We start from the raw sequence: 17,442 nt of genomic DNA, 5'->3' as shown, positions 1-17,442 counted from the left end.
GGTGCCAGTAGTGTATGCCCACGTGCGCACACACACCCATCCCCCAATTTGTGACAACCAAAAATGTCTCCAGATATTGCCAAATATCCCCTGGAGTCAAAATCACACCCAGTTCAACACCAGTGCTTTAGAAGTTCTGTCCCTTAAGATTTCTTCTCCCCACCTCCCTGTATTAATATCCATGGTTTCATTAAGGGGAAAATAGGGAACCAGAAAAGCTAGGAACTGTTATTATTGTTATTATTATTTTGGTAAATGCTCAAATGTGTGAGAAAAGGGAATGGAAGAAAGCAAGCACTTTAGAAAAGTTCAGGAAGAGCTATAATTCTGACTTTAATGTCATATCATCTTACTGATTAAATCTATTCTATTCTAAACCATTCAAACATGGCAAATGGAGACATCATAGCACTCAATTAGAAATAGAATTAGTGAATTTTAAGGTTTTTAACTTCATTAAAGATTGAAGTTTTTAAAGAGCATACACACCTACACACTCCTACACATTCACACACCTATCAGATGCATTCGTTACTGGAGATTCACTCATTCACAGCAACAGAGCTCACAATCTGTATTTTTTTTCCCCAAGAGTGATGCCCATTGGCCGTTCTATGTAATAAATTGCACTGTGCATTACAGAACTGCTCCAGGCAGCCAAAAATACATAAAGATATAAAACACCCCCTTTTTCTTTAAGTTTCCTAAGGGAAATATTTCTTATAGAGACTATCAAGGGTTTTATTTCCCTCATCAAGCTTTTAATGAACGAACCATTTGTTAGGTCTGCCTACGGTGCTGATCACCCTGCATGAAACAGAATACGTAGCTCTTTGGTTAGAAAAGGTTAGAAGTGTACCTGCCAATGCATCTACACGGACAACCCAGATTTCACATTTTCCTCTATCGCATTGAATTATAAAGAATACAGAAAAAGATAGAGAATTTGTTAGCTCTGTTCTTCCCATCATAGTGAATAAAGTGTGCTAGAAGGGCAGCAAGTGTGCGCCATACGGTCCTATGTGAACCTAGGAAAAATAGTTGCCTGTTCTGGGATTGGGATGGAAGGATGGTGGAGGTGCTATTTATTCCTCCACGTCATGTATAGTGTCTCCTATGAAGTTACTCTGAAGTTTAGGTTTTATTAAGTTATCCAGTAGAGAAAGGGTTATTGACTGGAGTTACCAAATAGAAGTCAGAGACAACACAATTTGATCACCCAAGACATCATTTCCCTTGACAAAGTCAGACTAGGCTCCTACAGCGAATGGAAAGTCGTTTTAAGTAAGTGTAGAACTGACTGGACATCAGGGGCCTTAAGTAGAAGGTTGAAAAAACATTGATTTCCTTATTTTTCCCTGGCATTATCATGTCAAATGCATTCCTAAGACTGGAGAATAGAGCTAAATTAATTTTAATCACGCACATTTCTACCTTTTTGTATTCTATGTGGAAATAATAAATACAAAGGGAATATGACTCATTTCAAGGTTTTACTTCATGTCACGCTCCTGAGAATACATTTTTCGGCAGACGCGTAGATATACTTTTATTTTATTCATGTAAGAGTTTACCCAGTACAGCTCTAGGCTTCAATACGCTAAAAAACAACTCCTCCTGCTATAAAAGTATCACATCAAAATTCAGGTCCTGATCAATTTCACACACATTAGCCTCCTACAGTTAAGCAATTATTTCCTTGAGATACTTGCTACTCTCATTTCACGAGTTTGGTTCATATAAATTGATGAAGACAACAGAATTACAAAGTTACATTTATAACATCTTGGTATCAGTTCATTAAAAAAATCAATCAACTGGATATTGGGAAACATGCCACGTATAAGACTGTGCTCAGCTCAGAGACAGAAGTAAGAACAGGATTTCTGTCCTCTGAAAGCTTTAGGAGATTAAGCCTTTTCAACCAGGGTAGTCAAACATCTGAACTACATAATATACGATTTCAAACTAGTGAAAACAATAAAAGTAGCTTAAAATTTTAGAAGGATTTGAGATCACCATGGGATGAGTGTTCAGGCTTTTGTGGAGAACACATGGAACTTCATCTTAAAAACTGAGGGCTTCATGGAAGATTTTTCCAATGAGAATATGATGACACAGTGGAAGCACTCACTTTGGAATTTTCATCAGGAGGGGATGCATGGAGTGGACTTGTGGAGAGGTGGGAAGCAGAGAGAAGAACCAGGACACTGCCACTGCCCAAGTGTAGCTCCAACAGAAAAGCAAAGATGAAAATATTGATCACCTATTCTCTGCCAAGCGTTGTGATAAATTCTAGGAATCCAGAGATGAGTGAGACGTGAGAGTGGAGGAGTTTACAATTTAAGACGGAACAAAGAACGATTGTTATTATCCAAGATATGGGGTGCCATATATACCAGAGGATGGTAGATTATTCTCTGGGGTTTGAGAGAGGAAGTGATACTAAGTTATTACTAAATGTTACAAAACTGAATCTTGAAGGATGAGTAGGAGTTTGCTGGGGTAGCATTTAGAGGATGGGATTCTTGGCAGAGAGTGGAAAGTAGTCAGAGTTTATGGTGTAAAGCAGGAAAAATGACCCCAAATAACTCCAGCTGGGCTCAGTTTGGGCATACTCATGAAATTAGGACTTATAGGTAATGGAGAAAATATCAAAGTATTTTCCTTGCATTTTAGAAATATAAACTTGGATAATGTGAGAGAGAGAAATGAGAGACAATAGGGAGAGTATGAAAAAGGCTCCTGGGAGAATCCCAATGAGACGTGATCAGGACATCATTGGTATGAGGTGCTGCATTCAACAAATATTGCAGGTGTGTCATATTCAACAATGCCTGATCCTCGGTGAATGAAAGCCAGTGTGTTGAGTTCATATGAGAGGCTGTGTAGTAGAATGGCCCAAAGTGCTGACTTCAGACTCAGATATTTTCTGGGCTCTTTTTCAAACTTTTCTAACTGCTAGCTGGAGTGGTCTAGGTGAGTCATGCTATCACTATGCCTCTGTTTCTTCGTCCATCTAATGCAGATGTTAATAGCCTTTATACCGAGGAGTTATTGAATTCAATGATTTAATACTTTGTGCACATTATCTTTGTTTAAACGGTGACTGAAATACAGAAAGACCTCAATCAGTATTAGCCACTGGGAAATCTGGCTCCGGAGATATATGCTTATAACTGCTATGCCATAAAAATAGGACAGTGATTGAAAAGAAACACTCACTCTGGCAAGTAAGATGGTCTTTATTGTCTTTTTAAAAGATGGCTTTTTGAACTAGGAAAAGGAACAGATGGAGAAAGCACTTCCAAAGAACTGGGGGCACTTGCTAAATCATTACGTGTGCCAGGCAAAGATGAAGAACAAAATTTGAATTTTCTAAAGGTTTTGAACTTGGATACTACAAGAACGATTTTACCATTGATATAAGTTAGAAAGAAGGTTTCACAATTGTACCTAACTCACAAGTCAACTGAAGCCTTAAGCAAGTTAATTAATTGTGTAGGACTTAGCACAGTGACAGGCATGGTGTAAGCTTTCAGTAGCCATTAGCGAGCGTCATAGTCATCACTGCAATCCCAGGAGTAGATGAGAGACACATCTGGATGAACCTGGAGTCTCATTTCTTCCAGACTTTTAGTTCCATAGCAGAGCTGGATCAGCAGATCTGAGTCAGCACAGCAGAGAAGCAGACTGATAGCAGCCACTGGGCTCCAGGGGGCCTCCCTTTTCTAATAAGGCAGCTTGTTTTGACTCCTTCCCCCATCATGACATAAAGCATTAAAAGTGAAGGCTCTGGGCTTCCCTGGTGGCACAGTGGTTGAGAATCTGCCTGCTAATGCAGGGGACACGGGTTCAAGCCCTGGTGTGGGAGGATCCCACATGCCGCGGAGCAACTAGGCCTGTGAGCCACAACTATTGAGCCTGCGCGTCTGGAGCCTGTGCTCCGCAACAAGAGAGGCCGTGATAGTGAGAGGCCCGCGCACCGCGATGAAGAGTGGCCCCCGCTTGCCACAACTAGAGAAAGCCCTCGCACAGAAACAAAGACCCAACACAGCCAAAAATAAAAATAAAAAGAAAGAAAGAAAGAAGGCTCAACATTTAAAAAAAAAAAAAAGTGAAGGCTCCTCTCTACTGGAATCTTGGCTATGGTGTCAACCGTCTATGCCCAGTCAAAGCTAAGAACTTGAGGCCCTGTTTGTATCAGTACTTTACTACTTCTCTGCTTCTAGTTCTCCCCACATCCCTCAATAAACTGTGTCATATCTGTACGCCAAGAAGCAGTAGGCATTTGATGAAGGAGGGAGGTGGAGATTTGGCATAGGTCTGCACAGGAACTGAAAGAGGCATTTCAAGTTGGGAGATGGTTGAAACTCATGTCCAAAGGGGTAGGTGATATTTATAGGCAATAGTGGGTTGCAGTCTAGACTCAAGTCAGCAATGTCAGGATTAAAGATAAAATAACAGGGAATTTGAATGAGGGGGAGGAAGACTGCTGGGAAATCAGAGGTGAGCAGTACTCCAGGATCCCGGCAGGGCACTGGCAGCATGGTGAAATGTCTAGGGATAGCAAAATCTCAGCCTGTGGACAGAGGTTCAGCAACAGGGACTCGATCTCTGAAATGATCCCAGAAAAACTAGAGGTGCTAGAAGAATGACTGGCAGATCGGCAGCATCTTTCAGAAAACATCAGACGCTAATGAGTGCTACAGCAAAGACCTAGGCAGCACATTCCTTGTAAAAATTAGATCTTAAGGAGTGAGAGAAAAAAGGCAGTGCCTGGAGAAGAAAGGGGACTCAGAAATAACTATAGGAATTCAGTTATCAAAATTAGGGTCTGTGCTTAGGTTAGAAAGGCCTCAAGGGAAATGTGTCAGAATAAAATAAATCGTAAAATTGAATTACGATCAAAGATGCGTCCATACACATAATTATTTCCTGATACAATGTTACCAGAGGTAATACTTTCTAAGCAGTGTTGTGTGGCTTCCCGACAAATTTTCTTGTTAAGAGCTTTTATAAACAAAGGAAAGAGACTTAAGAAATACTTGTGGTAAACATCTCAGAGAGCATCCAGAGGAATCATTCTTTAGGCTGATCCCAAATTAATTTCAGAGGTTCCCAAGTAGCTCTCCAGAATCAGCAGGAAACCTCTCCCGAAGAGACTCATTTCCACAACTAATTATAATGAAGTCATAGATAGCCCAATGAGCCTAAATTCTCATTGCTCAAATTGCTTAAATTCATCAACGAAAAAGAAAGGAAGATGCTGGTCCAATGGTACTATTTCACAGTCGGAGTTTCCTGGTTGAGTTAATTACCCAGGGTAATTCTCATCATGAGGGTTTGGGGGAGAGGTTCCAATTCAATGAGTTTGCATTATTTCAGATTACGAAGGTAAATCTCTGAATTTTCTATGCCAACACTCTTTATTTTGTTAACTATTTAAAACAAAAGTATATACTCAATGGTAAAAATATCTATGATGTGACAGTTAATTTCATGTGTCAACCTGACTTGGCCACAGGGTGCCCAGATGATTGGTTCAACATTATTCTGGTGTGTGTCTGTGAAGGTGTTTCTGGGTGAAAGTTACACTTGAATCTTAGCCTTAGTAAAGCAGACTGATCTCCCAGACGTGGGTGAGCCTCATCCAATATGCTGAAGGCCTGAATGGAACTAAAAGGCAGAGTAACAGGGAATTCCTGCTCTCTGCCTGGTGGTCTTCAAGCTGGGACACGGGTCTTTTCCTGCCTTCAGACTCAGGCTGAAACACTGATGTTCCTTTGGTCTTGAGCCTGCCAGCTTTCAGATTAGATCTCATGCCATCAGTTTTCCTGGTTCTCAGGCCGTTGGACTTGGAGTGAAATTACACCACGGGGTGTCCTGGGTTTCCAGCTTTTGACCTCTCGGCCTCCCGAATTGTGTAAGCCCATCCTTTCTAACAAATCTCTTCCTCTCTCTCTATACACCCTATTGGTTTTCACTGGAGAACCCTGACTAATACGGTTGACTTATCATCTATTATATAAGTCTATATTGCTTAAATGTACCAATGACTCATCTGTCAGAGAAGTTTCAGTTCTTAAGCTCATATGAAGCATAAAGTCAATGCATCCATATATTAAGTTTGGGACTCCTGAGCTGTGTCCTTTGCTGTTCTTGCATAATTCATTTTTATTCTCCTAGTTTGTAGTAGTGATGTCTGATTTTTTTCTCTTTGATTAGTTCATTTGTACAGTAAACTAAAGTTTTTAAAACATGACCCGGTCCCTATTGGGAGTTTTTAACCTCCATTTTATCCACCTAAGTTTACTAAATTTCATCCTCTCCTTGCAACTTTTAAAAATTATTATATATACACACAATCATGTTATATTCATCTTGCCTGAAAAAGGCAAGGAATATTTTAAAAGGCCCCCATACCTTGTAGAAGCTAGAGTGGGTATGGTATCCTGCTGTGTGATTATAAATTTAAATGTCCCCTTTGCTTCCTAAAGAATAAGTCAATACATCATATCACAAAATGTTCCCCCCAGTCTCTTTTTTCTTTCATGTTGGAATATAATGCTTCTATTGATGTGGAAATGCACCAGCATGCAATGAAGTATAATTGAAGGTAGATTTCCACTCAGCTGGCATGATGATAGCACAGCCACTTTGGGAATTGAAATATAATAAAAAGTCAGTTAGGTGACACTACCCAGGAGCAACACACTGTTCACTCAGATGCTTTTTACTTGGTACCATGTGACTCTTACAGCAAGTCTATTTGTGAATTTGGGAGAATAAAATCAGCAATCTGTGTTGTAGGTATATCCAAGGTTATCTATATTTAGATCTGTAGATCTGTATCTGTAGCTCTATGTGCATCTCACTTTTGGCTGTGGCTAAACAAGAGGAGCTATGCTATCCTAGCACCCATCTATGCTCCTAATTAAAATGATCACGATGCTCCATGAATCAACCTTCCTCAGGCTCCATCTCCCCTAAGAATCCAAAGCCATGTTTTGTTCTCAGAATTCTAAAATGATGCATTTCTGAGTTTTCCTTGAACACTTTGGATATCTAGAAGACCATCAAAAAGTAAAAACTTATAAAATCAATTTTTAGATACTTTTTTGGTAGAAGTATATGTAGACTACTTGGAAATAGAGAGATTTGTATCCATTGATTCACTATTAAGAGAGAAAAATAAAATCTGTTTTTCCCTGATAGCTAGCAACAGTTTTAAGGGAAAATGCCTTTATATATGAATTCACCTAGCTCCCCCTCTCTTCCTCCCTCCCTCCCTTGATTTATCTTGAAAAAAAAAAAAAAAGGTTTAAAATTAGTTATGTATATTTTCAAATAAAAGCTCATAGACCCAACATAAAATGTTCCATTTGTTATGTAAATGCCATTAAGGAAATTAAGTTGAAGCCCATTGTTTAAGGACACACTTTTAAAAAACTGATGTTATATATATGCTTCTGTTTAAGTAGGGAAACTAGACTTTTTAAATCGATATAACCTACTCTATGTAATTTCCATTCATAATGTTGTTAAGCATTATACTTTTTAGGAATATCATTTCACTCTCAATTATTTATGCTTGGTGTTTGTTTTGGAAAATTTGGATATTATGGAAAATGTATTAAGAAATTAGTAATGGACTGACAACCTACCAGTTAGAGATAATTAGTTAGCATTATCCAGATTTTATTTCATTCAGATCTCTTTTCTAACTATCTATATATTTACAATAATATTGGGGTCATTATATAAATTTTTGTAAACACTTTTATTTACTGTATTATATTTTCCAATGGTATTAAATATTTTTGAGAAACATGATTTCTCATAACATAATAGTATTCCACATAAGGATATACTCTTTAAAATCACCTTTCCATTTAAAATATTTACTTGTTTTCAATTACTGTAACACAAAGTATTTGACAAATGTGAAGTAATGCCTAAACATTATTATTATTTTTTTTTGTGGTACGCGGGCCTCTTACTGTTGTGGCCTCTCCCGTTGCGGAGCATAGGCTCTGGATGCGCAGGCTCCACAGCATGTGGGATCTTCCCGGACCGGGGCACGAACCCGTGTCCCCTGCATTGGCAGGCAGACTCTCAACCACTGCGCCACCAGGGAAGCCCCTACTTATTTTTTGAGTTACAGAAATTTAAGAAATCTAGAAAATTATCTGCAGTTTGAAATCACAGAGCTGAAAATCAATTCTCAATAAATAATTAAAACATAAAAAATAGTATTATAAACTAAACCAGTTTTTCTTATGTGAGGAAAAAGAAATCTCATGATGCAAGTTATCACTGAACTTTGAAATTGGTGTGAATTAATTCTTTCAAATATTAACATATTAACTACTTTTTCAAACGTTCATAAAATCAAGAGAGGAGATATCCTAATTGCTTAGGATAGACAATGCCAGGAGTAGTCCCAGGGAAATAAATTTGCTGAGACTGAACTGGGAACTTGCCAGTATCTGCCAGCAAGTTCCCCAGCTACACACAAAGCCAAGAAAATGTCTACTCCTTAGGCTATGGTCTGAATGTGTGTGTCCCCCAAAATTCACACGTTGAAATTTTAATGCCCAGTATGGTATTAGTAGGTGGGGCCTTTGGTAGGTGCTAGGTCATGAGGGTGGAGCCTTCATGAATGGGATTCGTGTTCTTATAAAGAAGACCTCACAGGCTCCCTCACCCCTTCCACCATGTGAGGACACAGCAAGAAGTCTGCAACCAGGAAGAGGACCCTCACCAGAGCTCAAACGGGCTGGCACCCTGATCTCAGGCTTCCAGCCTCCAGAACTCTGAGAAATAAGTGTGTGTATATGAGCCATGAAGTCTATGGTATTTGATTATGGCAGCTTGATTGGACTAAGATAACTTCTCTTAAAGCACCCAAATGGAAGTTTATCAAAGGTTTACAAAGGAAATTGTACTACAAAACAGAAATAAAAAGAGACCCCGGAAAGATTCCCATTGGAGACAGAAATACAAAGATGATGTTTGCTGAGTACAGGTTTCTGAAGCAGTGTGGATGCTGAGAAGTCATTCTATAATTGAAGCAATGTCTAGATGAACAGAATGAGGAGGTTTGAATAATTCAGCTTAGCAAACAGTTGATTTAGGAGGAAGGCATATTCTGAATGGCTCTTCTAAAAGGCTTTGTTTACGTGGACAGAAATTGATTTTTTTTTCCAATAGGTGAGAAAGGTCGTTAACAAAAATCACTTTCCTTCCACCATATAAATGCTAAACCACATTTTATGACCTTACTGATATGCGCAGACAAAAATTTTAGAGTATGATTCTAAACATCTGTCTGTAATTTAGTGGCGTAAAACTGAGGCAGTTTGCAATAAAAAACTTATTTCAAATGATAGGCAGGTTTTGTGTGTGTGTGTGTGTGTGTGTGTGTGTGCTTTGTTTTCTGTTGTTTGGCTATGTATCAGACAGTAATACACATGGACATTTTTTTACTACTATTACAATATTATAATATTGTTCCTGGAAGATACATTTAGTTTCCTAATATGGATTCATGGAGTACATACCCTCAGGCAATTAGAACTTTAAAAAATTCCAACTTTCCAAATGAGAAGATCAATCTGTAGGTCAGTGTTTTCCTAATTATGGGTTGCAAAAAGTTAGAAAATATCAAAATTATGAGAGCACATGGTAAATTTTATTTCATAAAACTTTGTTTCAGTAGGTATTGAGTATGATATAAAATATTTTCTCACTGTTTTGATCAAAATCATTTGAACTTGGAGGATGTTATGCTAAATGAAATAGACAAAAAAGACAAATATTGTATGACCTCACTTATATGTAGAATCTTAAAAGACTAGAAGTCATATAGAATCAAAGAGTAGAATGGTGGTTGCCAGGGGCTTGTTGAATATTGGTCAAAGAGTACCAACTTTCACAGTCAGGAGGTGAAAAAGTTCTAGGGTATCTAATGCACAGCATGGTGATTATAGTTAACAATACTGAATATACTTAAATACAAAATAAGAGAGAGATCTTAAGTGTCCTCACCACACACACAAAAGATAACTATGTGAGGTGATACATGTATTAATTAACTTGTTTGTGGTAATCCTGTCACAATGTACATGTATATTAAAACATCACATTGTACATCTTTAAAAAAGCCACACTGTACAACCTAAATATATACAGTTTTAATTTGTCAATCACACCTCAATAAAGCTAGAAACAATTTAGGTGTACAAAATCATCTCTAGGTCCACCCTTCCCAGGGTAGTAGATATGAAAGTTAAAATGAAAATTATTCTCAGAGTGAACAGATGTTATCCATTTGACCCTTTCAGCATTTTTTTTTCTTTTTAGCACTTATTCCTAGTTAAAGGTAATGCATAAATATATATTCACCAGTCAGTGACCTCTGTTCTAAATAGAAATAAATGTAGTGGAATGTTTTATGAAAGTTGATGTTGCAACTTGGAAAATATTTTTGCAGAGAGATAACCCACTCTGCAAATTCAAGGTTACTCAGAGTTTGACTAATTTTTACAAGTCATAGTCAATAACTAATGAGACTTAAAAATTAATCACAACTTAGAGGGAAAAAATGCGAGAGGGTGAATAATATATTGAATAGTCTCTAACTTATCGAATTTATTTTGAATTCATCACCAAAGAACAATATTTTCCAAGATGGCTTTTCAACCAAATGACTTACCTTCATCCTGGACTACAGAACTTATTATTTAGAAGTAGCACACACGTGTGTGTGTGTGTGTGTGTGTGTGAACAACATGTTATTAGTGTTTTATTCTTCTAGATTTTCGTTATCTCCTACATTTTTGCAACCAAGCTATTTCAAAAAAGAAGTAAAATAGGACTTTCATTCTTCAGTGCTCATGCTGTTGATAAGAATAGGGTAGATATAGTTTTCAGTGTATAAGACTTTCACCTCCAAGGTAGAGGAAATTGAAGATGATTCAAAGAGATGGAAAGATATCTCATGCTCTTGGACTGGAAGAATATTGTTAAAATGGCCAAACTACCCAAAGCAATCCACAGATATAATGTGATCCCTATCAAATTAACCATGACATTTTTTTCACAAAAGTAGAACAATAATCCTAAAATTTATTCAGAAACACAAAAGACCCAGAATTGCCAAAGCAATCCTGAGGGAAAAGAAAAAAGCTGGGGCATAATCCTTCCAGACTTCAGCCAATACTACAAAGCTAAAGTAATCAACACAGCACGGTATTGGCATAAAAACAGATATATAGATCAATGAAACAAACCCAAACACCTACAGTCAATTAATCTTTGACATCGGAGGCAAGAACGCACAATGGAGAAAAGACAGTCTCTTCAGCAAGTGGTGTTGGGAAATCTGGACAGCTGCATGTAAATCAATGAAGTTAGACTACTTCCTCCCACCATACACAAAAATAAACTCAAAATGGCTTAAAGACTTAAATATAAGACAAGACACCATAAAACTCCAAGAAGAGAGCATAGGCAAAACATTCTCTGACATAAATCATAGCAATATTTTCTTAGATTAGTCTCCCAAGCCAAAAGAAATAAAAGCAAAAATAAACAAATGGGACCTAATCAAACTTACCAGCTTTTGCACAGCAAAGGAAACCATAAACAAAATGAAAAGACAACCTAGGGACTGGGAGAAAATAACTGCAAATGATGCAACCAACAAGGGCTTAGTTTCCAAAATATACAAACAGCTCATACAACTCAATATCAAAAAAACAACCCAATCTAAAAATGGGCAGAAGACCTAAATAGACATTTTTCCAAAGAAGACATATAGAGGGCCAATAGGCACATGAAAAGATGCTCAACATTTCTAATTATTAGAGAAATGCAAATCAAAACAACACCAGTCAGAAAGGCCATCATCAAAAAGTCTGCAAACAATGAATGCTGGAGAGGGTGTGGAGAAAATGGAACCCTTCTACACTGTTGGTGGAAATGTAAATTGGTACAGCTACTATGGAAAAGAGTCTTGGAGGTTCCTTAAAAAACTAAAATTTGAAGTATGATATGATCCAGCAATCCCACTTCTGGGCATTTATCTGGAAAAGACAAAAACTCTAATTCCAAAAGATACATGCACCCCAATGTTCATTGCAGCACTATTTACAATAGCTAAGGCATGGAAGCAACCTAAGTGTCCACTGACAGATGAATGGATAAAGAAGATGTGGTACATATATAAAATGGAATATTACTCATTCATAAAAAAGGATGAAATGATGCCATTTGCAGTAACATGGATGAACCTAGAGATGATCATACTAAGTGAAGTAAGTCAGAGAAAAGACAAATATCATATGACATCACTTATATGTGGAATCTAAAAAATAATACAAATGGACTTATTTACCAAACAGAAATAGACTCACAGACATAGAAAATAAAATTGTGGTTACCAAAAGGGAAAGGGAGGGGAGGGATAAATGAGGAGTATGGGATTAACAGACACACAATACTACACATAAAATAGTTAAACAGTTAAGGATTAACTGTATAGCACAGGGAACTATATCCAATATCTTGTAACAACCTATAATGGGAAAAGAATCTAAAAAAGAATCTGTATTTGAATCACTTTCTTGTAGACCTGAAGCTAACACAGTATTGTAAATCAACTATACTTCAACAATAAACGAACAGGGTATATATAATACAGAATGATTTCCCTTTGTTGAACCAAATATTAGTGTGCTCCATGTATGGGAAAAAATGAAAATCTTTGAAACATAAATATTTTCTGTGGACTATGTAAGAGTGAGACTATATAAAATTTTGGGTTTCACATCTGTTCTCCTTGATTTGCACAGATTCTTAGCTAAATTGTCAAAAACATCTGAAGTCTACTTTTATCATATTTAAGCAAATCTATTAAGGTAAATTAGTTATTGCATATTGGATTCCTTTGTTCTTTCTTTTATATTTTAATAAACACAGTTTAAAACAGATGAGAGTATCTTGGAGTCCTAAATTAGACCAAATTAAATTAGTAAATGTCTATTAATCACTATGTTTAAGATCCTATTCTTTTAATTATAATGGTTCCTGTTATGTGGAAAACCACCATGTGGTTGGATTTGCTCAGTGAATGCCAGAAGGGAGGCCTTCATCCTTATATTTTTATGTGTTTAAGCATTAGAAAAGAATCATTAAACATAACAGAATCTAATGGGGAATTTCTCAAATGTGGTAAATATTTGTATGTGTATTTGTTTTATGTGTTATTCTGGTCTCTCCAGATAATTTCTATTTGTTCTAAATCTCTCCAGGTGGATTTATACTGGGAAGTAGTGATAAAATATGGTGATCAATCATTTTGACTCTGGACATTCAGGGAGAAAGCAAAACTAACAACATAAGAAAGAAAAAGTAAACATCTACGTATTTCACTATAGCTTTTGATTTCTATAATTCAGAGACATCTGTGACATAATGGTTCCTGTCTTCCTTGAGTCCTTTTCAGTAAGAGTCCACAAAGCCAGGCCATACAGAAGCACACAGCCTACTGTATGAAAAGACACCTATCCTTGAGCAGGAGATATTCTGTGTTCAAGGAGCCACAGTGCTGAATTCAAACATTCCTGGAGCACCTCTTACGTTACAGGTGCTGCTGTATATGTGGGGCATGGGCTCTGCCTTCAAGTTGCTGATAGCATAGAAGAGAAATGAGATGGACCAAATCATACAACATGTTAGCAACTGTGTCAGGTGTGTGCATATGGTGTCACGAGTGAATACGGAATATTTAGAAATCAGAGTCCACAGTCACACAGTTGAGACTTCTGTTATAAACTTCCGCTCTTAGTATTTGGTACATCTGTAAGGGGCTCAGGAAACATTCTTACTCCTCCTGTCTTCCGTTCCTAAATAGTTCTTTATTTAAAATAAGTACTTACTTAAAACACCTATTGCAAGAAACATCTAGAGAAATTTGGTGATTTTTAAAAATTATTTATCAGTCCCATATCATACATTATTCTCTTTGTTTATGACATCTCACTTTGCAATCTCAGTTTTCTTTGCACCATCGTAATCAAGGAATATTCCAAGGTCGCCAAGTTTGTTCAAATAACAACAATATTACCTAAGTCTCAGTTTATCACACCACTACCATGTCAAGTTTAAAAATTACTCTGCTTAGCCAGGCCAGTCTGCCCTCAGTCGATACATATCTCCTGTCATTCCTGTTTGTACTCACCCCCCTTTTTCTCTGACACGTTGTACAAATTTAGCAAGATCACTTTGAGCTTTTGATTCAAGCAGTAGAATATACCTTTAAAGTCATAATTAAATCAATAGTCTTATTACTAATAGTAAAAGGTATTTGAATGCCCATAAAGTCAAAAGATAAACTACTCTTTCTTATGTTAATCAAATAAACATTCTTTGTTTTTAAACATATAACATTAACTTAGAGGAGTATCCACTGCTCTATTCAAAATGAACTAGCATTTGCAAAAAAAAAAAATGGAAGATTTCAGTCCTCTGAGACGGTCTCAACCAACTTTCCTCCTCGCCCACCCTCACCATCTCAGCGAGGTTCTGTTTCCCTCATTCAATCCGCACTCAGCGCAGCTAAGAGAGTACCTCAAAAGTCTGATTCCAAACATAATCACGAGCATGTGACACCAACACAGCAACAACAGAACTTAAGCTGTGGAAATCACGATAGTTTCAGGAGCGAACACTGAATAGATTTCACTGACCTGAGGAAATATCTATCTGGCTCATCTTGGTCTGCGTGATGTTGATGTGAACGCTGACTTTGCTGTCAGTGAGGTCAATCTCCACGTTGCCCAAATTATCCGCAAAATGACTGAAAAGCAGGAGACCATTGGGGTTCCAAGTCCTGAACTGGAAACTAACCGAAAACAGGTCTTGATGAAGCCGTCCAGGCACCTCCAGGTAACTGGTAGCATTGAAAAAGACAGGTACCATGTAGGGCTCCACGCACGCGAAACTCAAATTTCCCTGGAAAACAGAAGGGCATGCTTTAAGGAAAGTGTAGAATAAAATAAGCATCCATGGAAGACAGCAGACAAAGCGACAGTTTTACAAATTTCAAAGCAGAACTTGAGCCTGTGTGAAATTCTCATGTGCAGCAGTGTGACACGGATGCAGCAATTGGATACCTCGGCATGTCCTTCCTGCTATAGCTAACAGGGTACGGCAGTTGGCTACCAAGTTGAGGGATTCATACAAGCACCATCCATCATGGAACTGAGAGACTGACAGCCTGATGTGATGGGCTGACTATGGAATGGATGTGTCCCTGTGTGGTGGGCTTGGGTGTGGACCACTGGACCTTCTGAAGACAGCAAAGAGCTGCTTTTCCCTCCCCCACAACTGATGCTGCATTAGCCAGGGAGGGAATGCCTTCGTCCTCTTTTGGATGGCCTTGGTCAAATGTTTATTAACATATAAATCTGGTCTCAGTGGGAACTATGATCATTCGGTTGCTATTTATTAAACTATTATGGGGCAAATACTCTTGGGTTTTATCTCAATACCTAATATATATGAATTAACTATTTAGCATCAATATGATTGTGATTATCTCAGATTATTTTGTTATTCAACTCAAAAATCTCATTTAAATTCCCATGAAGGACTTCCCTGGTGGTGCAGTGGTTAAGAATCCGCCTGCCAATGCAGGAGACACGGGTTCGAGCCCTGGTCCGGGAAGATCCCACATGCTGTGGAGCAACTAAGCCCGTGCACCACAACTACTGAGCCTGCGCTCTAGAGCCTGTGAGCCACAACTACTGAGCCTGTGTGCCACAACTACTAAAGCCCGTGCGCCTACAGCCTGTGCTTCGCAACAAGAGAAGCCACTGCAATGAGAAGCCCACGCACTGCAATGCAGAGTAGCCCCCGCTCACCGCAACTAGAGAAAAGCCTGTGTGCAGCAACGAAGACCCAACGCAGCCAAAAATAAAATAAATTTATAAAATAAATAAATTCCCATGAAGTGTGTATATATAACACATTAATGTTTGTGGAAACAGTGACATGAATGTACAAAAGGAAAAGAAAACTTGCAGTAATTAAAGCTTCCTCCTTCCCCTTCACACCCCCTCTATTTGGTACAAGGAAATTTGATTTATTATTCAAATACATTGAGTTTTATATTCTAGTATCTAAGTACCTTCCTTTTAAAGATATGAAAATCTACATATTCTTCCATCTTTTTTTTTTTTTCGGTACGCGGGCCTCTCACTGCTGTGGCCCCTCCTGTCGCGGAGCACAGGCTCCGGACGCGCAGGCTCAGCGGCCATGGCTCACGGGCCCAGCCGCTCCGCGGCATGTGGGATCTTCCCGGACCGGGGCATGAACCCGCGTCCCCTGCATCGGCAGACGGACTCTCAACCACTGCGGCACCAGGGAAGCCCTTTCCATCTTTTTTTAACCCACCATATCTTGAGGAATATGATTTGGAGACATTTTCACTTCATTTTTTGTTTGTTTGTTTGTCTGACAACACCGCATATTTGTCCCTAGATGCATAGCTCTTCCACTTTAGCACACTAAGCTAGGCTGTCTCTCTGAATTAATATTCAAATTAAATTTGTGCTGTGACTTCACAGATGATTATTTTTAAATGCTTACTTTTCCCGGTGAAAAGAACTGGTTGTGCATAATAACTGAGATGTCATAAATGACTGCATGCCTGTGCTGTGGGGATTGTCTCCCCACAAAGTTAAAGGTATTTTCTGAGTAAGGGTGCTGACTCTGGATCCACCGTATAATGAGGAAATGGGTGTGTATATGGAGAGGGGTGCAGGATGAGTGCTGAGTCAATTCCACTGAAATATCAGCACCTGACATCTTTGAAAGCAAATTTCCTACGTAAATATTTGCCTTTGTAGAGCTGCTTGCAAATGTCCAGCTTGCCTCTATACTGCCTAAACTTTTAATACATAGGTAAATTTTTGTTTAAAAGCCTTTTTAATGTCTGCTCATTCTATTTTAACAAACATAATTATAGATAATTCATGCTTTTCTAAATGTCTTTGTTATTCAAGTTAAAATAGCATTTATAAGCACAATATATATTTTGTGGTTAAAGCTGATTTTGGAATGAGTCCCCGGAGTGCAATTCTCTGTAGTTTGGGTACCTAATTAATACATATGAGGACCAACTGGGAGGTTTGGGCAGAAATAACACATTACTTCTTAAAGGTATAAATAATGGAAAAGGTATTATGATGATTTGGACTCTGTACCCTTCTATCTTAAGTAACAATTTCTGAGGAAACAAAAGGACTCTGATGCCATTTTATCCAAAACTTAAAATAGCCTATGTATAAATACTGCTCTAGATAAGAAATAACACAGCATGGAAAGAGACTATGACCTCAGGGGTCGGATACTGTGAATCCACAATCTATG

The 17,442-nt window shown here is 38.0% G+C and overlaps 1 protein-coding gene across 1 annotated transcript in view; it reads right to left on the bottom strand.

Annotated features, from left to right (window-relative positions):
• Window positions 1–17,442, bottom strand: part of CNTNAP2 (contactin associated protein like 2) — a 2,079,227-nt gene that overhangs the window by 1,157,382 nt on the left and 904,403 nt on the right. The window contains exon 9 of the mRNA XM_029233017.1: window positions 14,757–15,021. Coding sequence (XP_029088850.1) covers window positions 14,757–15,021 — 265 coding nt within the window. The remainder of the gene's footprint in view (window positions 1–14,756; window positions 15,022–17,442) is intronic.

This window comes from Monodon monoceros, unplaced genomic scaffold (assembly GCF_005190385.1).
Source record: "Monodon monoceros isolate NGI ecotype Baffin Bay Population unplaced genomic scaffold, NGI_Narwhal_1 Super_Scaffold_2, whole genome shotgun sequence".
NCBI lineage: Eukaryota > Metazoa > Chordata > Mammalia > Artiodactyla > Monodontidae > Monodon > Monodon monoceros.
The sequence above is the reverse complement of the archived record's forward strand: the minus strand, read 5'-3'. Positions and strand labels throughout refer to the sequence as shown.